At 52.0% G+C, this 22,010-nt stretch overlaps 1 protein-coding gene across 1 annotated transcript in view; it reads right to left on the reverse strand.

Moving 5' to 3' along the window:
- Window positions 1-21,701, reverse strand: part of LOC120751875 (collagen alpha-1(VII) chain-like) — a 112,184-nt gene extending 90,483 nt beyond the window's left edge. The window contains 11 exon segments of the mRNA XM_040062365.2: window positions 76-192; window positions 3,049-3,178; window positions 5,611-5,771; window positions 7,093-7,266; window positions 8,269-8,362; window positions 9,015-9,174; window positions 9,958-10,138; window positions 12,888-13,016; window positions 19,873-19,966; window positions 20,094-20,192; window positions 21,599-21,701. Coding sequence (XP_039918299.1) covers window positions 76-192; window positions 3,049-3,178; window positions 5,611-5,771; window positions 7,093-7,266; window positions 8,269-8,362; window positions 9,015-9,174; window positions 9,958-10,138; window positions 12,888-12,957 — 1,087 coding nt within the window. The 5' untranslated portion in view covers window positions 12,958-13,016; window positions 19,873-19,966; window positions 20,094-20,192; window positions 21,599-21,701.
- Between the last annotated feature and the right edge of the window lie 309 nt (window positions 21,702-22,010).

A 22,010-nucleotide genomic window follows, 5' to 3' on the forward strand; every position in this document is an offset into this window, starting at 1 on the left:
CCAAGAAAAACGGAGGAAAAATGGTTAAAGATGGATTAAAATGAATAGAATTAATTAAAAATGGACAAAACTCACCCCTGGGGATGTAGATCTTGTAGCCCTCCAGTTTTCCCAGGGGAGGTGTCCAAGCCACCTTCAGGCTGAAAAGTCCTTCTTCTATCACACGGAAATTGGTGACTGGAGGCACGGGAGCTTTGGGGACACAGAAACGGGGAAGAAAGTGCTGGAATAACGGGAAAAAAGATCCTTGGAAAAAATATTTCTGTCTTCAGGGACAGAGAGACACAAAGAGGAGAAGCACCAACACTCCCCTCAGCCGATTCCTCAAAACCAACAACCCCCCTCCTCCCGACCCTCTTCCCATTTGAAAATTGGGATGAACCTTCCCAAGGCAGAAAGTTTGGGAGTTTCCTCTGGGAATGGTGTTGGGATCTGAAACACCCTCTCACGAGCAGAGGAAATCTACCCCGGGCAGGGAGAACTCGGCAGTTCTTGCAGACTGAGCAGGAATCAAAGCCGTGAATCAGAGCCCGCTCTGCTCCCGCGGCCGCAATTCCAAGGGAGAGGAGCCCATCCGGATCCAGCCAGCCACGGCAGACGGATTTATAGCTCCCGCCTCTGGCTTCGTGTTGGGGATAATAAGAGGAGAGATCAAACGGCTTTATTTCTGCCCATAAAGACATTCCATCTTCTTTCCTGGCAAGTACGGATGAGTCGAACCTCATTGAGGAGCTTTATTTATTCATCCTGTCAGGAGACCTTCCCTCAAGAAGACAAACAATTCCGGACGTCGCGGGGGGTGGGAGGGACGAGGAACAAAAGGCAGGGAAGAAAGGGAAAAATCCTTTGCGAAGCTCCTCGGGCAGAGCGGGACTCGTGCTTCTTCCAGGGATGGGAGCGGGATTGGTGAACCCCTAAAACCCTGGGGATCCCCAAAAGCAGAGGTGATAAGAGCCCAGTCCCACGTCCAGATGTTCTCCTGATGTATCCTCACGTCCCTTCTTGGGAATGGAGATCCCTCCTTTGGGTGGGGACACCCCTTAAAGTCACCCCTGGAGCGTCAGCAGAAGAGATTTGTCCCCGGACATTGGTCTGGGTGAGTGACACCAACCTCTACTTCAAAAATTTGTTTCGTTTTTTGCTGATTTTATTACAATTAATATAATTAATTTAATATAGTTACTATAGTATAATTACTTTGATAAAGTGCACATTTCTGTCCTGTCCTGTTAGTTTTAGCTTCTCTACTGTGTAGTAAATAATTCTGATTAAGATCTTTTTATCTGCTCATTTATCATAGGAAATCATTAATTTTAATATAAATATACCTGGTTTGCCATCTTTAATCCTCGGACAAAGGTTCAACCACACCTCTATAATTAATTTTAATATAAATATACCTGGTTTGCCATCTTTAATCCTCGGACAAAGGTTCAACCACACCTCTATAATTAATTTTAATATAAATATACCTGGTTTGCCATCTTTAATCCTCGGACAAAGGTTCAACCACACCTCTATAATACCTTAGATTTAATCCGTTGACAATCCAGGGTTGGGATTGGATCCAGCCCCATCCGGGCTCCTCTTAGAGGAGTTTGGGAATCCAAGGTGTCCTTCCTGCACCTTGGGGCTCAACGGGAGCTTCTCTAATAAACTCTGAAGCTCCAAACCCATGCTGCCATCCATGTCACCATCCATGCCACCATCCATCCATCCATCCATCTTACTATCTATCTGTCCATCTGTCCATCCTGCCCTCCATCCCTCCCTCCATCCATCTATCCATCCATCCACCATCCCTCCCTCCCTCCATCATCACTCCATCCCTCCATCCATCCCTCCATCAACCATCCATCCACTGACCCTCCCTTCATCATCCATTCATCCCTTCATCCATCCATCATCCCTCTATCCTTTATCCATCCATCCTTCCATCTCTCATCCATCCATCCTTCATCCATCCCTCCCTCCATCCCACCAACCATCATCCATCCATCCCTCAATCCTTCATCCATCCCTCCATCCCACCAACCATCATCCATCCATCCATCCCTCAATCCTTCATCCATCCCTCCATCCCACCAACCATCATCCATCCATCCATCCCTCAATCCTTCATCCATCCCTCCATCCCACCAACCATCATCCATCCATCCATCCCTCATCCATCTACCCCACCATTCCACCATACATCCATCCCACTATCTGTCCATCCATCCTGCCCTCCACCCCTCTCTCCATCCATCCATTCATCCATCCCTCCCTCCCTCCATCCCTCTATCATCCATCCATCTATCCACCTGTCCATCATCCGTCCATCTGTCCATCCATCCATCCCTCATCCATCCATCTATCCCTCCATCCATCCATCATCCATCTATCCCACCGCTCCACCATACATCCATCCTGCTATCCGTCCATCCATCCCACCCTCCACCCCTCCCTCCATCCATCCATCCCTCCACCCACCATCCCTCCTTCCCTCCCACTATCATCCATCCATCCGTCCATCATCCCTCCATCCGTCCATCCATCCATTCATCCATCATCCATCTACCCCACCATTCCACCATACATCCATCCCACTATCATCCATTCATCCATCCATTCATCTGTCCATCATCTGTCCGTCTGTCCCTCTATCATCCATCCATCCATTCCTCTATCATCCGTCCATCCATCCCTCATCCCTCATCCATCCACCCCACCATTCCACCATACATCCATCCCACTATCATCCATTCATCCATCCATTCATCTGTCCATCATCTGTCCATCTGTCCATCCATCCATTCCTCTATCATCCGTCCATCCATCCCTCATCCATCCCTCCATCCATCCATCATCCATCTATCCCACCATTCCACCATACATCCATCCCACTATCCGTCCATCCATCCATCCATCCCACCCTCCATCCCTCCCTCAATCCATCCATTCATCCATCTATCCGTCCCTCCCTCCATCCCTCCATCCGTCTGTCCCTCCCTCCTCTCCAGCTCTGGGGTGGGCGTTTTCCCCAGGGATGTCCCGGGGGACACTCACTTGTTTTCCCTTTGACGGCGGCCGGCTCCCCGAGGGCCCCTCCGTAGCTGGCCCTCACCGTGAACACGTACTTGGTGCTGGGCTTCAGATCCGTCACCAGCACCGTGGTCGTGTCCCCGTCCACGTCCGTCTGTCACGCCCGGGACAAGGGACAACGTTACCCCGCCACGCCAGGTCACCTTCCACACCTGCTCAAGGTGGCTTCCACCAGCAGGAGCCTCTTGAACCCCTCACCAGGACATTGTGAGCCTCGGCTTGTGGAACAACCCATGGAATAGTCCCGGAAATAAAACATGGAGAGGGCGTTAGGGGTAAAGGTGATCTCAAATTCCTTTGAAGGGAACGAAGGGAAAACAACCCAGAAAGTTCCTCTTAAGCTCAGAGAAGGAAATTTTGATCTAACCTGAGGGCAAGGGATGGATACAGGGCTTCAGGATCTCGTAATAACATGGAAAACACAGAAGCTGCCAAGGGTGATCATTCCCATTAAATACAATTTTAATAATTAATACAATTAATAATCTTCGCCTTAATAATTTAAGCTTTCATAGCTTTGTTCTATTATTAGGAATCAAAGCTTTTAGGGCAAATATCTTCTACTCTTCAGCGTTACTCTCAAACTTTGTGCGGTGTGGGATGAGCTGGAGCACACGGCAGCATCCCGCACACGAGGACATGGAAAATCCCCAAATCCATGGAGATCTTACCAAAATGAACAACTCCGGCAGCAGGAGATGCTGCCAGGGAGGCTGGATGGGATAGAGCGGTGGCATCATAAAGATAAGGAGAGAAAGGATTGGATATTGGGAAGATTGGATGCCACCTCCTAACCAAGCACAACCCCACAACATTGGGAACTGAAACACAACACTGGGAATTGTAACTGGTGGATCCCATGGTGGATCCACACCCACGGTGGATTTACATCTCCACTTCAATCCTCAGGAATCCTGCCAATTCCGTTGTGCCCAGGATGGGCTGAGGGGTGTGGTGCCACCTCCTAACCCAGCTGTGCCCTCAACATGGGATGAACCCCCAACTTTGGGAACTGAAACCCAGCACTGGGGTCTGAACCCCAACACTGGGAACTGAAACTGGCAGATCCCATGGTGGATCCATACCCGTGGTGGATTTACACCTTCCCTTCAATCCTCAGGAATTCCCGGCAATCCCACTGTGCCCAGGATGGCTGAAGGATGTGGTGCCACCTCCTAACCCAGCTGTGCCCTCAACATGGGATGAACTCACAACATTGGGGACTGAACCCCAACACTGGGGACTGAAACTGGCAGATCCCATGGTGGATCCATACCCGTGGTGGATTTACACCTTCCCTTCAATCCTCAGGAATTCCCGCCAATTCCGTTGTGCCTGGAATGGCTGAGGGACAGAGTGTCACCTCCTAACCAGGCTGCGCCATCAACACGGGATGAACCCCCAACACTGGGAAGTCAAACTGGCAGATCCCACAGCTTCACTTCAATCCTCAGGAATTCCGCCAACCCCACTGTGCCCAGGATGGCTGAGGGATGTGGTGCCACCTCCTCATCCATTGTGCCCTCAACATGTGATGAACCCACAACATTGGGAACTGAAACTGGCAGATCCCATGGTGGATCCATACCCATGGCGGATTTACACCTTCACTTCAACCCTCAGGAACTGCTGCCGATTCCATGTGCCTGGGACGGCTGAAGGACATGGTGTCACCTCCTAACCAGGCTGTGCCATCAGCACGGGATGAACCCCCAGCACTGGGAATTGTAACTGGCAGATTCCATGGTGGATCCACATCCATGGTGGATTTACACCTCCACTTCAACCCTCGGGACAATTCTGTTGTGCCCGGGATGGCTGAAGGACGTGGTGCCACCTCCTTACCCAGCTGTGCCATCAACATGGGATGGACCCTCAGCTTTGGGAACTGAAACTGGCAGATCCCACGGTGGATCCATACCCATGGTGGATCCATACCCATGGTGGATTTACACCTTCACTTCAACCCTCAGGAACTCCCGCCAATTCCGTTGTGCCCAGGATGGCTGAAAGGCATGATGTCACCTCCTCACCCAGCTGTGCCCTCAGCATGGGATGAACCCACAACATTGGGAACTGAAACTGGCAGATCCCATGGTGGATCTACACCTTCACTTCAATCCTCAGGAATTCCGCCAATCCCACTGTGCCCAGGATGGCTGAGGGATGTGGTGGCACCTCCTCACCCAGCTGTGCCCTCAACATGGGATGAACCCACAACATTGGGAACTGAAACTGGCAGATCCCATGGTGGATCTACACCTTCACTTCAATCCTCAGGAATTCCCGCCAATCCTGCTGTCACTGGGATGGCTGAAGGACGTGGTGTCACCTCCTCAGCTGGCTGTGCCGTCAACACGGGATGAACCCACAACACTGGGGACTGAAATTCAACACTGGGAACTGAACCCATCACTGGGAACTGAACCCCGTCACTGGGAACTGAACCCCAACACTGGGAACTGAACCCCAACACTGGGAACTGAACCCCAACCGGTGCCCCGGAAAACGGGAACGTGACCCTACCTGCCGCTGGAGCTCTGTGTCCGGCTGCCCCGGTGGCAGCGAGGGCTGGATGTGGACACGGTACCCTGTCACCCTGCCCGTGGCTGCCACCCACGAGAGCCGCAGGGAGCTGTGGCTCTGCTCGCTGACACGCAGCTCCCGAGGGCCCAGGATCTGCTCCGCTGCAAGGACACAGAGGAAAGAGTTTGGATTGGAAATTCACGGGTGGAGTCAATATATTCCGCAAGGAGAAAGCTGTGGGTGTCGCTCAGGTTGGGAGCTGTTTCCAGACGGGAGATGCTCCAGCAGAAATTTTTTTTTTTTTTTGGCCTTTTTTTTGACAGCACAAAGCAGGAAACCAAAATTGGTTCTGGTTACGCTTCCCCAGGGAAGACCTGGATAATGCAGCTCCTCCCTGACCTTCTCCTTCCCGACACTGGAGAAATCTGCCAGGAAGCTTGGAGTCTCCATGGAATGTCACAGGAAGCCTGGATTTTCCATGGAATGCCACAGGAAGCCCTGAAGTGCTGCAGAACCGCAGAAGGAGCCAAAAAAAAAATAAAAAAGGGGATCCTTTGAAGTCTCAGGTGAAATTCTCCCCATTCCTACCCCAAGCTTCTAACTCAGCTTCTCCTGAGCTCGTGAGCCAAGAAGGGGCAGGAATTCAGTGCCATCCCCTCGGGATTCACTGCAGTGCCAGGATCTCTTTGAGGAGAGATCTGGATCTCTTTGGAGATCCCTTTGGAAATCCCTTTGGAGATCCCTTTGGAGATAACTTTGGAAATCCCTTTTGAGATCTCTTTGGAAATCCTTTTGAGATTCTTTGGAGATCCCTTTGGAGAACCCTTTGGAGATCCCTTTGGAAATCCATTTGGAGATCTCTCTGGAGATCTCTTTGGAGATCCCTTTGGAAATCCCTTTGGAGATCCCTTTGGAAATTCCTTTGGAAATCCCTTTGGAAAACTCTTTGGAAATCTCTCTGGAGATCCCTTTGGAAAACTCTGGAAATCCCTTTCGAGATCTCTTTGGAGATCCTTTTGGAGATCCCTTTGGAAATCCCTCTGGAGATCTCTTTGGAGATCCCTTTGGAAAACTCTTTGTAAATCCCTTTGGAGATCTCTTTGGAAATCCCTTTGCATCCTCAGCAGGGAATTAAGTTCTTCCCGAGCCCCCGAGCCGTGTTGCTGGAATCCCCTGTGACAATCCCACAGCGAAACGCCCCAAGGAGCAGAAATTCATCCCTTTTTTTTGATCCAGCATCGAAATTCCCAGGATCCGATATCCCGACACAAACCACGGAGAGGCAACCACAAGAAAAACACCCAGGGCCGCGGTCCCAAAGCAGGAGCTGCTCCAGGAGCTGGCTGCTCCTCTGGGATTCTCTGGGATCACCCAACCCCTCAGGCTCCCTCAGAGGGGCGTGGGAAGTTCATCCCCCATGGAAGCACATCCAGAGGGTGGTCTGAGGATGGGAAGCAGGATCAAGGGAGAACCCGGACGCACCTGGCACCCTCTGCTTGACAGGACGCGGCGGCTCCGAGGCGGTGAAGCAAAGCCTCCGGGAGAGTTTGGGAGCCACATTTGGGAGCAGCTGGAAATCCTCCACGTAAAGCACATGCTCCGCAGTGGGATCTGAAGCAATCCTGCCCAACTCATCCCTGTCGGCATCCTTGATCCCTAGGGGACGGAAAAAGCAGGAAAAGAGGAACATCAAACACCATCCATGGGGCAGGGCAGGCCTGGGAAAGGGCCGGGCTTGGAGTCTGATGACAGTTTTGGGTTGTGCTGCCAAGGAAAAGGAGGGAACAAGGAATGGAGTCTCAAGCTGGATGGGGGAAGCGGAGGAAACCTCTTCCACCAGGGAAAAGAGGTCAGGATTCCTCCAGAGGTGTCACAGAGATTGTCCCAGTGCTGCTAACGGGCTGAGAGGTGGAAAAAAAAGGGAACAGGGCAGGATCCGGCCTTGTCCTTCCCACTGGATAGAGACGTTCCTGTGCTGAGCAGACAGCGGGATTTTGGGAGGCTGTTTGAAAATTCCCGGGTGTTCCTGTGGCTGAACCAAAAAGAGGGGGAACAACCCAGCCAACAAACCAACCGTTCCCCAAATTTTCACCTCACGGTTCAAATTGACCTGGTTGTTCTTCGTGTCAGAACCCCGCCGCCATTCCTGTCGTTCCCTGAAATAATTTGGGAAGGGAAGGATTCGGCTGGTGGAATTTCACACTTGGGGATGGGTGGGGGAGCCGTGGAACTTTTCCTTGCTCGTGGAATTAATCTGAAGGATGTTTTTGAGTCAGTCTCTGAACCCCATTAAGAGAAACCTTCAGAAGCAAAAGCATTTGCAATTGTTTGGGGTTTTTTGTTTCTGTTTTTTCTTTAAATGTCACATCAAAACATTTTAACTTTCATGGAGCCATTTATTGAACTCCCTCCGAATTCCCAAGCGGCTTCGGCAGATACAAAACCAGAGATCTGCACCTAATAAACCAGTTATTGACAACAACAACAACAACAAAAACATCCAAGAACACAACGATTTCCCTGGACTTGATGTGTTTTTTTCCAAAGCCTGGGGATGGGGAGCAGTTTTCAGGAAGGGGCTGTTGTGAAAATCAGGAATATTCCCCAGGGAGAAGAAGGAGGGTCGGTCACGCAGAGGGTTTTGGTGGCCACACGTACCCACAGCAAACACCGTCACCCCCCCGTCCTGCAGGATCCGCGCTCCCTCTTCCACGGAATCGCCGGATTTCCCATCCGTGACCAGAACCACCACCTGCAGGAGTTGGGATAAGGAATGGGCGCGGCATCAGGAGGTGGCGGCGAGAGCCGCGGGGTTTCGCGGCGATGAAATCTCTCTCTTGGAATGAAATCCTTCAAAAACCCAGCAGCTCCGAGGAAACCCGCACGGAATCATTCCCGTGGGCTGGGAAGGAGCTGAGCAGCTCCTCTGAGCATCCTTCTCTGCATGGCCCTGGTGCCCTGGTGTCTCATCTCTGCCTGAGGCAGGAATTCCAGGAGGAAATTCCCACCAGCACAGGGGGGGACTGATCCCTCATCCCCACAATTCCACATGAGAGCTCCCAAGGGAGGACTAGGTTTGGATAGTAGGAAGGAATTCTTCCCGGTGGGGGAAGGGACAACTTGCAGGATCATGGAGCGATGGGACGAAGTGGGAATGGCTTCCCACTGCCAGAGGGCAGGGCTGGATGGGATCTTGGGAAGGAATTCCTGCCTGGGCTGGAATTGCCAGAGCAGCTGTGGCTGCCCCTGGATCCCTGGAATGTCCAAGGCCAGGCTGGACATTGTGGCTTGGAGCAGCCTGGGACGGTGGGAGGTGTCCGTGCCCATGGCAGAGGGGTGGCACTGGATGAGCTTTAACTTCCCTCCTGATCCAAACCATTCCAGGATCCCGAATTCTCACCCACCTTTGCTGCCTCCTCCCTCAGGGTGTCCCGGTGGGACAAGGCCTGAGCTGCAAAAGCCAGGGCTGAGCCGGTTCGGAGGCTGCTGCCTTGGAAGGAGAGATCCCGGACTGCATCCAGCGTTTCCTTGATGGTCTCGTAATCCGTGAGTTCAACGCTCATCCTGGGAATGGGAAACGAGGGAATAAAGAGCAAGGGATGCACTGAAAGCGGCCATAACCGCTAATAACGTTGACATTTCGTTTCCAGTTGCCCAGAGAAGCTGCGGCTGCCCCTGGATCCATGGAAGTGTCCAAGGCCAGGCTGGATGGGGCTTGGAGCAAACTGGGATAGGGGAAGGTGTCCCTGCCCATGAAAGTTGGAATGGGATGGTCCTTAAGGTCGCTTCCCACCCAAACCTGGCGCTATCCCGACTCCCTAAAAAGCAGGAGAAGGATTCAAGGCTTTCCTTGAGGTTTTTCCTCTCCCATTTCCTGTGAGGTGGGTGGAACCAGCTCTTGGAATCCAGAGGAGGAATCAGGATGGGATTTGTTTTGGCACTGAGCAGAGCCCTGACTCCTCCATAAACCCCAGAGCAGGAATTCAGGCCCAGAATTCCTTGGGAGGTGCTCCGTTATCTGGATGATCCCAACCCGAGAGGATTCCAGGCAGGAATCACAGGCGCTACATCTCCATGCCAAGATGTTTGTGGAATCGCCTGGCTCTTTCCTGCTCCAAGTTCTCTTCACAGTGGGCAGGGAACGAGCCCCAGACTGTGGAACCACAACCCAGGACCCAAAACTTGGAATTTGAGCGTTAAACCCATCCTTCCTGCCCCGAAAGAATTCCCTGTGGCCGAGCGCCTCTGGATGACTCCGCTGAGGGTTCGGCTCTTGCCCGGACGTTCCCCAGAGCTCATCCATGAGCTGGATTCCAGGAGAGGCCGGAGGAGGATGGTCAGACCCACCTGGGTGTCTCCCCATAGACAGCCAGGCCCAGCCGGACCCCTCCTCTTCCCGTCTCCGCGTTCTGGAAGGATCTGGCCGCGCTCCCGATGAAATCCCGGAGCAGCCGGGAGCTCTCCTTGCCGGCGCCATCCGACTGCCCCACGAGGAACAGGACATCGGCCGCCTCCGCTGTCCTGCAGGCTGGGGGACAAGAGAGGGACAGGGAGGCTCATCCCACGCCACGGGATGAGGGATAACCGCCCTGGAGCCACCGGAATTCCAGGATACCAAAGGGAAGGAGACGGAGAGACCGTGTTCAGGTGCTTCCCAGAGTTAACGGGTGTTGTGTTCTCCTTGATTCCCTCCTAATTCCTCATTTGGAAGTTCTGACCCAGGAGAGGTTCCTCATCCAGAGATGCTCCGTCCTGGGAAATGTCCAAGGCCAGGATGAGCTGGGATTATGGGAGGTCCCTTTCCATGGCAGGACTGGACTAAATCACCTCTAAAAGGCCCCTTCCAAATCCAGCTATTCCATGATTTCCAGCACAGCCCCCAAAATCCCAGCTCCAGCACAGCATCAGGCGTGTAGGACGCTCCGGGAGCAAGGGAATTCCAGAGCGGAATCCTAAGCCTGGCGAATTCCACATTCCCAGAGCCACACACAGACCCCTGGGCCAGCCATAACCGAAATTTGGGAATGTGGCGGCTCTGCCATCCCGGGATTCATACCGGGGACACTGAGGAAATGTGGGAACCCCCAGCCCTGGGCACGAGCAGAATTTTGTGCAAGGAATGAACAACCGGAGCGTTTTCCCCAGCTATCCCAGGACAGCTCTGATGGCAGGGAAGGGGCAGGAGTACAGCGAAATTCCCTGGCATTTTTCCCTTCCCAGCGTTGCCTCCCACCTGAATTCCATATTTTTGAGGCATTCCATAAATCCATTCCATAGACAGGGATCTGATGACTCCTAGGGATTCTTAAACTCTTGAGGACTCGGCAAGGGATATGGAAAATTTGTATTTTCCTGGGAATTTCTCTCCATTGCAGGCAGCTATTCCAGACCCTGCTGGAGGAGGGGGTCAGATCTTCCCCACTGGGATCGGGATCAACCTTTTCCCATCCTTTTTTTTTTTCCTATTTTGTGTCATTTTGGATTTTACCCAGCCTCGACTTCCACCTGCAGCTCTGGAGCCCCAACATCTTCCAGCTGCGGATGGATGCTATCCAAGGATTTGGGGGTTTTCATCCTTCTTTTTGCCCCCTGACGCCGAGTCCTTCCCAACATAACTCTGTTTGCCGCGGAAAAACAGGGATTGGCTCCTTTTTTTTGCGGGGTGAAATTTGGAATATAAAGCACTTTCCCTCGGGAAAAAGAGGAGACAATTATTTCAATTCCCCTTCCCAGAGGTCTCCCTTGTCCGGGATGTTTGGAAGCAGCTCAGCTGCCCGTGGATCACCGCGAGCTCCTTCCCCAGATGCTGCTCCTAATTCGGATTCCTTTTCCTCAGCTTTGGGGTTTTGATCTCCCTGTTCCCATGGAAAGATGGAGGGAAGCGGATCCCAGTCCCGGCCTCGATCCTTCGGCAGCTTCCCGGGCTAACCACACCCTGTATTCCCACAAGAAATTCCCGACAAAATCCAGAACCGCTCACCTCTCAGAGCTAACCCAGGAAGTGCAGGTTTTCCTGCTTTTTGGGCCCTGATTTGGAAAACATCCTCAAGGTCGGTATCAGAGGGGTCTTTGCTGCCTCATCCACATCCCAAATTCCCAGAGAGCTTCCTCCACCCATCCCGAATTCTGAGAGTCTTCCTCACCCCACCCTCATTTGCATCCAGGGGTAACGAGGAGGGAAACAACAAACACGGGATTCCAAAGGGTGGGACGGCGCCCTTTTCCCTACAAAGCGCCGATCCCAGCCCGTTCCGGGGGCTTTCCTTTTTTTTCCCCGCTTTTTTTGGCAAGTAATTCCCCAAAAACCTCGGAATTCCTGCTTGGATCAGGCACCCGGAGCCGCCACGGGAAAACGTGGGATGTTAAAGGATATTTGGATTGGTAACTCCTGGAGAGAATCCCACCCCTGGACAGCTCTATTAATCACAGGGGGATAGGATTGGATTCGGAATTTTCCGTGCGCTTCCAAAACCATCCCGGTTCCATCCATCATGGCTCTGCCGGAGGCATCTCCAAAGGTTGATTTATTGCCCTGCTCCCAGCTCGGAATTAAACGGCGTTGGTTAATTGATGGACAGCAGCTTAATCAAGGTAATTCCCGAGCTGATGCTGAAGATTCCGTTAACTCCTCGCTGGATTTAACGGATTTAGACGGATTCCCACCTCCAAGCCTGGGGGTTCTTGGGAAAAGGAGGATCCCACCCAGCCTGGGACAGTCCTGGGAGCTCTGGATTCGCTCTGGAGGATTCTCCCGAGGATCTCCCACCCCCACCGAGACCAAAAATACACCCTGGGTCATCCATGAGGATCTTCCCTGGAATTCTTTCTCCTTTTTTTTTTTTTTTTTTTGGATCCAGCCCCTCATCCCCAAAAGCTCTTTGAGGGTTTGCACGGAGCCAGGGAGGTGAATCCTTGGGCCATCCCATCTCCCTAAAAAGCAGGAGAAGGATTCAAGGCTTTCCTTGAGGTTTTTCCTCTCCCTTTTCCTGTGCGGGGTGGCTGGAACCAGCTCTTGGAATTCCGAGGAGGAATGAGGACGGGATTTGTTTCGGCACTGAGCAGAGCCCTGACTCCTCCATAAACCCCAGAGCAGGAATTCTGGCCCTGAGTTCCTTGGGAGGTGCTCTGTTACCCGGATGATCCCAACCTGAGAGGATCCCAGGCAGGAATCACAGGCACCGCAGCTCCACGCGTGGATCCGCGCCGGGAGCAGGAAAATCCGCCTGGAAAAGGGATTTTTCCTGCCCGAAGCGTCCCAGGTTGCGGCTGTCACTCACCTTCGTGAGCAGCCCCAGCTCGGAACGGCCCCGCGGCCACCGCCAGGACGAGGATCTGGGCACACAACATCTCCCGCGGGAAGCAGCTCCCGGAAATTCCTGGAAGTCAGAGCCTGGAGAGTCCCTCACCTGCAGAGGGAAAGAGGTTGGAGCTGGGGCCGCCGCCCTCAGCACCAGGAAAAGCTTTACTCCAGCTGAAAAGGCTCCTCTGGGCTGGGAATATTGGGATTGAAATCCACAAATCCCTGAATTCCTTCATTTCTTTGCTCATGCCGAGGGTTCGGCTTTGAACCCCCCTTTCCCAACATCCACCCGAGGCAATGAAGCCCAAACGGGAATTTTGGTGGGATGAAAGCAGGAGAAAATTCCCACTTCAATTAAGCCGGGAGAAAAGGCCGGGAAAATCAGGAATCACCTGCATCCAGCCCTTTTCTCCGGGCTCCTAAATCCAGGATGAACATCCCTGAGGATCCAGCCCCCCGTGCCAGAGGAGTCTGGAATTCTGGTTGTTGCCGGTGGTTTAATGACTCCCCAAAACCACTGCAGAGCTCCCCCTCTGGAAAACAGGGAATTCTCCCTGCGGAGCCGAAGTGGTGCTGCCAAAAGGAATTTCGTTCTTTTTTTTTTCAAAGGGCAACCAAAAGTTCTTCTCCTGTTCCGGGCCTCGCCTGCTCCCAGGGAAGCACGGACAACTTCCGATGTGGAAATCATGGATTCAGGGGGAAAAAAAAAAACAAAAAAAAAAAAATCTCAGCGGCTTCATCCATCTTCGCTCTTTTCCAGGGATTCCACTCCAATTAACACCAGGGATTAATGAGAACAAGGAGCCCCTCTAAGATTCCTGCGACAAGGAATGCTCCAGGAGTTTGGGACGGAGGATTTCACCTTGGAAGCACCCAGGGGAAAAGCAGGAAAACAGCTGGGAATGACATCCCAGACCCTCCTCTCCTTTTTCCCTGCTCCACGGTGACTCCCCACGAATCAGGTTTTCACATTAAAATCACATTTTTTAAAGCTAAATTTAAATTTTGATTTAAATTTCCAAGCAGAAAATCCCAGTCGGGCGTTTCTTGGGAAGATCACCTCCAGGCAGAACCCTCCTCCCTCTCCAATTCGAGGGAAATTTGAGGGAAAAAACCCGCCGGATTTGCCCGGGCAGCTGCTGCAAACCGCAAAGGAAGGGTTGGGTTCCCACCCCTGAGCTCCAATTCCTGCAAAAAATTCCAGGAGGGGAGCGAAGGTTCAGGGTGGGTGACTCCAAAGGGGAATTTCCTTGGGAATCACCGCTCATGGTGGAATCCATGGAACAAAGAACGGGATATTTGCAGTTTTGTCACCCTGCTGCCACAGAGGGACAGTTTGTTCCTCTGTTTTTCCCCTAAAAAAAAAAGGTGGAATGGGATTATCAATTCTCCAAAAGGGGAATATCTCTGTGGAAGCAGGATTCACGGCCAAGGAGAGGCGGGGATTTGTAGGAAAACCGCTGAACTTGAAGGAGGTGGGGGTTAAAAAATTGGGAAGAAAAAGGGTTTGGAAAGCGATGGATGAGGAGATTGAGTGCCAGGGCTCTGCTTCCTCCGGCTGGAACTTTTCCAGGCTACTCACATTTCCAAGTGCTCCCGAGGGGAACAGGAGGCCGGGAGGAAGGAAAACAAAGATCCCAGAGGTTCTGCATCCCCTGGGAGCCTCCTGGGTCTGGGGAAGGAGAAATTCTCCCAGCGGTCAGGAAAAGATCCGCCAGCCCCCGAGCTGCAGCCAAGGATCCGAACCCAAACCTCGGATTTTTCCCGTTAATTATTGATCCCGCAGGAAGGTGAGAAAATCCCACAGCTCCGGCACCACCTGCAGATCCCTCATCCCAAATCCCAGAGAGTCACACTCCGTCTGTCTGTCCATCCATCCCAGGCTCCCCTGGGTTTTCCCATTCCCAGACAATGGGAAGGGGAAAATTCAGTGATCCCAGAAAGGAGCAAGTGATGCCCAAAACCTGCAGTGATCCCAAAATTCCAGTGGTCCCAAAAAGGAACAAATGCCACCCCAAACTCGCAGTGATCCCAAAATTCCGTCGACACTCAGAAAGGAGAAAATTACACCCGAAATTCCAGTGATCCCAAAATTCCAGTGACACCCCCAAACAATGGAATGACACCCAAAAACCTAGTGATAGTAAAAATCCAGTGATCCCAAAATTCCAGTAATCCCCCAAAAAGGACCAAATGATGATCAAAAATCCAGTGATCCTAAAAACCCAGTGATCCCAAAATTCCAGTGACACCCAGAAAGAAGCAAATGACACCCCAAAACTGCAGTGATCCCGAAATTCCAGTGACACCCAGAAAGGAGAAAATGACACCCAAAAATCCAGGGATCCCAGAAATCCAGGGACACCCAGAAAGGAGAAAATGACACCCAAAAATTGACTGATCCTAAAAATCCAGTGATCCCAAAATTCCAGTGGTCCCAAAAAGGACCAAGTGACACCCAAAACCGCAGTGATCCCGAAATTCCAGTGATCCCAAAAAACAATGGAATTACATCCAAAAACCTAGTGATAGTAAAAATCCAGTGATCCCAAAATTCCAGTGACACCCAGAAAGGTCCAAATGACACCCAAAACCACAGTGATCCCAAAATTCCAGTGATCCCCAAAAGGACCAAATGACACCCAAAATTCCAGTGATCCCAGAAAGGACCAAGTGACACCTGAAAATCCAGTGATCCCAAAATTCCAGTGACACCCAAAAAGGAGAAAATGACACCCCAAATTCCAGTAATGCCAAAAAGGATGAAATGACACCCAAAACCGCAGTGATCCCGAAATTCCAGTGATCCCAAAACCAACGGATTTACACCCAAAAACCTAGTGATAGTAAAAATCCAGTGATCCCAAAAATCCAGTGATCCCCAAAAGGACCAAATGACACCTAAAAAACTCAGTGATCCCAAAAATCCAGTGACGCCCCAAAACAACGGAATTACACCCCAAACCCTAGTGATCATAAAAATCCAGTGATTCCAAAATTCCAGAGATCCCAAAAAGGACCAAATGGCACCCAAACCTGCAGTGATCCCAAAATTCCAGTGACACCCAGAAAGGAGAAAATGACACCCAAAAATTCCAGTGATCCCAAAAAGGACCAAATGGCACCCAAAATTCCGGAGATCCCCAAAAGGACCAAGTGACACCCAAAAACTGCAGTGATCCTGAAATTCCAGTGACACCACAAAACAACGGAATTACGCACAAAAACCCAGTGATCTTAAAAACCCAGTGATCCCAAAATTCCAGTGACACCCAAAAAGGACCAAATGACACCCGAAATTCCAGAGATCCCAAAAAGGACCAAGTGACACCCAAAAACTGCAGTGATCCTGAAATTCCAGTGACACCACAAAACAACGGAATTACGCACAAAAACCCAGTGATCTTAAAAACCCAGTGATCCCAAAATTCCAGTGACACCCCAAAAGGACCAAATGACACCCAAAATTCCAGAGATCCCAAAAAGGACGAAGTGACACCCAAAACCGGCAGTGATCCCAAAATTCCAGTGACACCCAGAAATCCAGGGATCCCAAAAAGAAACAAATGGCACCCAAACCTGCAGTGATCCCAAAATTCCAGTGACACTCAGAAAGGAGAAAATGACACCCAAAATTCCAGTGATCCCAAAATTCCAGTGATACTGTGAATCAATGGAATTACACCCAAAAACCTAGTGATAGTAAAAATCCAGTGATCCCAAAATTCCAGTGATCCCAAAAAGGACCAAATGACACCCGAAATCCCAGAGATCCCAAAAAGGACCAAGTGACACCCAAAAACTGCAGTGATCCTCAAATTCCAGTGACACCACAAAACAACGGAATTACGCACAAAAACCCAGTGATCTTAAAAATCCAGTGATCCCAAAATTCCAGTGACACCCAAAAAGGACCAAATGACACCCAAAAACTGCAGTGATCCCAAAATTCCAGTGTCACCCCAAAACAATGGAATTACACCCAAACCCCTAGTGATCGTAAAAATCCAGCGATCCCAAAAAGGACGAAATGACACCCCAAAACCCAGTGATCCCAAAATTCCAGTGACACCCAGAAAGGTCCAAATGACACCCAAAACCTGCGGTGATCCCAAAATTCCAGTGACATCCATAAAGGACCAAATGCCACCCCAAAATCCAGCGATCCCAAAATTCCAGAGATCCCAAAAAGGACCAAATGACACCCCAAACCCCAATGATCCTAAAAACCCGGCCAGGACATCCCTATTCCAACCCTCCAAACACAACCTCCGGCCCTTCCTGAGGATCCCTGGAGCTGCAGGAAAGTTGGGAAGCCCCAAAATTCCCAGTCCCTTTCCCGTTCCTCCTCCCACGTGCACTGACCGGACGCGGGGAGCAATTCCTGCAAATTCCACCCAAACCACCCAAGAGCCTCAAAGGCTTTGGAGACATTCCAGGAATCATCTCCTGGCGCCCGATTTCCTCCTCTCCCTGGATGAATTCCCAATTGCAGCAGAATTCCCGTTATTTTGGGCACAACCATGGGGAGCAGTCCAAAAAAACCCAAAACCACCAATCCCAAAACTCTGAATCAAAATGAAATTTGTGGAACGTCATTCCAGCATCCACAGGGAAAGCTGGGAATTGGGAGTGGATCTCGAGTTTCCACTGGTGGTCCTGGGCCAGGAAAAGCTGGATTGGGAAAGGAGCAAATCCACAACTGGACGTGGATTCCAGCCAATCAGTCAAACCTGCAGCGGGAAAGGAGAATTCCAGCCTGGAATTTGGGAGTTCCCCGGCCAGGAATGGTCCCAGACCAACACTTCCTGCTGCTTCTCCCACTGAAATATCCATTTTCTTGGAATTATCACCATTCCCAGGGGATTTGCTCCGTTGTTGTCACGGCTTTGATCCAGGAATTGCTTTCGGCTCGTCTCGCACAGGACAAGACCGGAGGGAAAATCCATCTCCTTATCCCAGTGGTGGGAAGTTTTCTGGGATCAGATTCTGCCCACTCCATCCTCAGACCCCCTGGAGCACCAGGAATCGGCTTCTTCCCAAAAAATACCTCGGAAAAAACCACCCCAAAACAAAACCACGGGAATTGTGGCAATGCCGAGAGAGCTCAAGGAGCATTTGGGCAACGCCCTCGGGCAGGTGCTGGGATTTTGGGATTTCGGGCAGGACCAGGAGTGGGAATTCAGTGACTCCTGGATATTCCCTGGGAATCTCCTTCCCGACCTCTCCTTGATGGCCCTAAGCCCCGGGGGAGGGAAAGGTCATCCCAAAAATTCCAGTTTCAGACGGGTTTGGGGCACCAGGGGGTGCAGTGCAGGGGGAAGCCGGGGCTGCTTCTGCTTCCTCCTCCTCCTCCTCCTCCTCCCCACTGGGAACTGCTGCTCCTCAACCTCTTCTTCCTCCTCAGTCCCCCCATGTGCTGCCTCCTCATCCTCATCCAGAGCCGCTTCCTCCTCATCCTCATCCAGAGCCGCTTCCTCCTCATCCTCATCCAGAGCCACTTCCTCCTCATCCTCCTCATCTTTCCCTTTGGAAGCTGCTGCCTCCTCATCCTCCTCATCCAGAGCCACTTCCTCCTCATCCTCCTCTTCCTCCCCATCAGGAGCTGCTGCCTCCTCATCCTCCTCTTCCTCCTCATTTTCCTCATCCAGAGCTGCTGCCTCCTCATCCTTCTCATCCTCCCCATCAGGAGCTGCTCCTCCTCATCCTCCCCTTTGGAAACTGCTGCCTCCTCATCTTCTTCATCCTCCTCTTCCTCCTCATCCAGAGCCACTTCCTCCTCATCCTCCTCATTCTCCCCATCAGGAGCTGCTGCCTCCTCACGCTTCTCTTCCTGCCCTTTGGAAGCTGCTGCCTCCTCATCCTCTTCTTCCTCCTCATCCAGAGCTGATGCCTCCTCATCCTTCTCCCTGGGAACAGCTGCCTCCTCGTCCTCCTCTTCCCCCTCATTTTCCTCATCCAGAGCTGATGCCTCCTCTTCCTCCTCACCTTCCTCATCCAGAGCTGATGCCTCCTCATCTTCCTCATCCTCCTCCCTGGGAGCTGCTGCCTCCTCATCCTCCTCATCCAGAGCTGCTGTCTCCTTATCTTCCTCACCCTCCCCTTTGGAACCTGCTGCCTCCTCATCCTCTTCTTCCTCCTCATCCAGAGCTGCTGCCTCCTCATCCTCTTCCTCTTCCCCATCAGGGAGGTGCTGCCTCCTCATCCTCCTCATCCCCCTCATTTTCCTCATCCAGAGCTGCTGCCTCCTCACTTTCCTCATTCTCCTCCCTGGGAGCCGCTGCCTCCTCTTCCTCTTCCCCTTTGGAAGCTGCTGCCTCCTCACCCTCCTCTTCCTCCTCATCCAGAGCTGCTGTCTCCTTATCTTCCTCACCCTCCCCTTTGGAAGCTGCTGTCTCCTCATCCTCTTCTTCCTCTTCATCCAGACCTGCTGCCTCCTCATCCTCTTCTTCCTCTTCATCCAGAGCTGCTGCCTCCTCACCCAGAACTGCTGCCTCCTCATCTTCTTCTTCCTCTTCATCCAGAACTGCTGCCTCCTCATCCTCTTCTTCCTCTTCATCCAGAACTGCTGCCTCCTCATCCTCTTCCTCTTTCCCATCAGGAGCTGCTGCCTCCTCTTCCTCCTGAGCTGCTGCCTCCTCTTCCTCCTGAGCTGCTGCCTCCTCTTCCCCCCCATCAGGAAGCTGCTCCCTTCCTCACCCTCCTCTTCCTCCTCACCCTCCCCCATCGGGAGACGCTCCCTCCTCATCCTCCTCTCCCTCCTCATCCTCCTCTCCCTCCTCATCCTCCTCTCCCTCCTCCTTTTCCTCATCCGGAGCTGCTGCTCCTCATCCTCCTCTTCCTCCCCGGGCCTTCCTCCCTCCTTCCCCTCGGCAGTTCTTTAACCGCATCCCGAGACTCTCCCAAAAAAAAACCCGGACGGACGGACGGACGGACACGGACAGATTTTCCACACTGCTCACCCGGCCCCGCGTCGGCTTCTCCGCACCCCCGGGAGCCGGAGCGTCCCAGGATCCCCGCACCGGGAAAATCCGGCGGCGGAGAAACTTCCCAGGGCTCGGGGGAAAAAAAAAAAAAAAAGGCAGGAATTAGGAGGCAGGAGGAGGGGCTGCTCCAATGCGGGAATGGAGAGGAGGGGGGAGAAAAGGGAGAGGGGGAAAAAAAAAAATTAAAATATTTTTACCTCGTGGGCGTAAAATGATAATAAAATAACTGGGATGTTTGCAAGGGAAAGGGGGGAGAAGTTTGTTCCCAGGGAGATGAAAACTCCGGGTGTCAGCACCTGGAAAACACCGGGAATGGGGGAAAAAAAAATCTGATTTATGGTTCAAATATTGGAGTCTGACACTGCCGGGGGGCCGGAGGGGAGCGAGTGAGGGCGTCTCAAATGGAATCCTGATTTGTCTCGTCTCCCGACAGCAGGGATTTTTAAGGAATCGTCCTCCTGGTCGGGATTGGGAAGCAGAGAGAAACTGAGGCAGGGAAAGGGAAGTTTGAGGTTCAAACGTTTAGGAAATGACCCCAAAAAGGATCCAAGAGCCACGCCCGGCTCCTTGGGGTGGGGACAGCGGGGTGACCCCCGAAGATCTGCATGGGGTGGGCAGGGAATGTGTGGGACACATCCCACAGGGATTCCAGGGGAGGGAGAGCGGCTTCAAACAGGATCCCGGGAATAAATTGGAATTCTCAGCCCTGGATCCAGACAGGATCCCGGGAATAAATCAGAATTCCCACCCTCCTTGGACGCCCAGATCCAGACAGGACCCCAGGAATAAATCTGAATTCTCACCCTCCTGGAATCCCTGGATCCAAATGGTATACTGGGAATAAATCTGATTTCTCAGCCCCAGCTCCAAACGGGATTCCAGGAATAAATCTGAATTCTCAGCCCTGGCTCCAAACAGGATCCCGGGAATAAATCTGAATTTTCAGCCCTGGCTCCAAACAGAACCCCAGGAATAAATCTGAATTCTCAGCCCCAGCTCCAAACAGGATCCCGGGAATAAATCTGAATTCTCAGCCCTGGCTCCAAACAGAACCCCAGGAATAAATCTAAATTCTCACCCTCCTGAAAGCTCCTGGATCCAAACAGGATCCCGGGAAGAAATCTGAATTCTCACCCTCCTGGAATCCCTGGATCCAAATGGGTTCCCAGGAATAAATCTGAATTCTCACCCCCAGCTCCAAACGGGATCCCAGGAATAAATCTGAATTCTCAGCCCTGGCTCCAAACAGAATCCCAGGAATAAATCTGAATTCTCCCCTCAGCTCCAATCTCCTCCTGCAGCCAAATCCGGAGCTGTATCCCAAGGCAGCTTCCAGCCACTGGGAAAACCCCAACCCAGCCACCCCTGGAGCTCCCACTACACAAACAGAGGATATTTCAGCTCAGGAAAGAAATAAAAATAATAATAATAATAATAATAAACCAGGAAGAATTCGAGACCCCATTTCCCCCAAACCCAGCAGTTTTCCTGCACCGAGGATTTCCGCGCCCCTGGGAATTCCAGAGCTGATGAGGAGCAGATCTCGCCCCGGTGGGTCCCGTCCATCCCTAAAGATCCTCTGGCCAAAAAGGTCAAGGACACAGGAAAAGGGAAGACCAGGAGCCTCCAGGGTGAACAGGAACACCTCGGCTTGAGATGGGGGGGAAAAAAAAAAAAAATTTCCAGGGAATCCCAGCCCCACCTGGCTCCAGGTGGAAGCCAAAGGATCAGCACAGCCCCACTAATTAATAAATGAGAGCCGGGAACAGCTGCTAGAAGAGATTTAAATCATCCACCGGCCTCCAGGTGTTCAAATATCCACGGGTTTAAGAGTTGGGAGAGGTGGAATTTCGCTCTTCCCTGCAGGGAAATCGCTTGGGCTGATGTTCCCCCGCTCCAGCAGAAAAAAATCCCAGGAATTAACCTCTTCCTGCCCACAAGCGTCCGCAAGTTTTCCCCCCCCCTTCAATTTCTGCCTGGATCACCCCGAGCTCTCCGGGATAACTCCGGTTTTTAGGGAGCGACGCCCATCCCAAGTTTCCAGAGGAGTAAACCCAGGCTTAACAACTGAGCCTAATTAAACCGCGCCAGCCTCCCCAAAGCCCTGAATGCCT

Source organism: Hirundo rustica, chromosome 4 (assembly GCF_015227805.2).
Source record: "Hirundo rustica isolate bHirRus1 chromosome 4, bHirRus1.pri.v3, whole genome shotgun sequence".
NCBI lineage: Eukaryota > Metazoa > Chordata > Aves > Passeriformes > Hirundinidae > Hirundo > Hirundo rustica.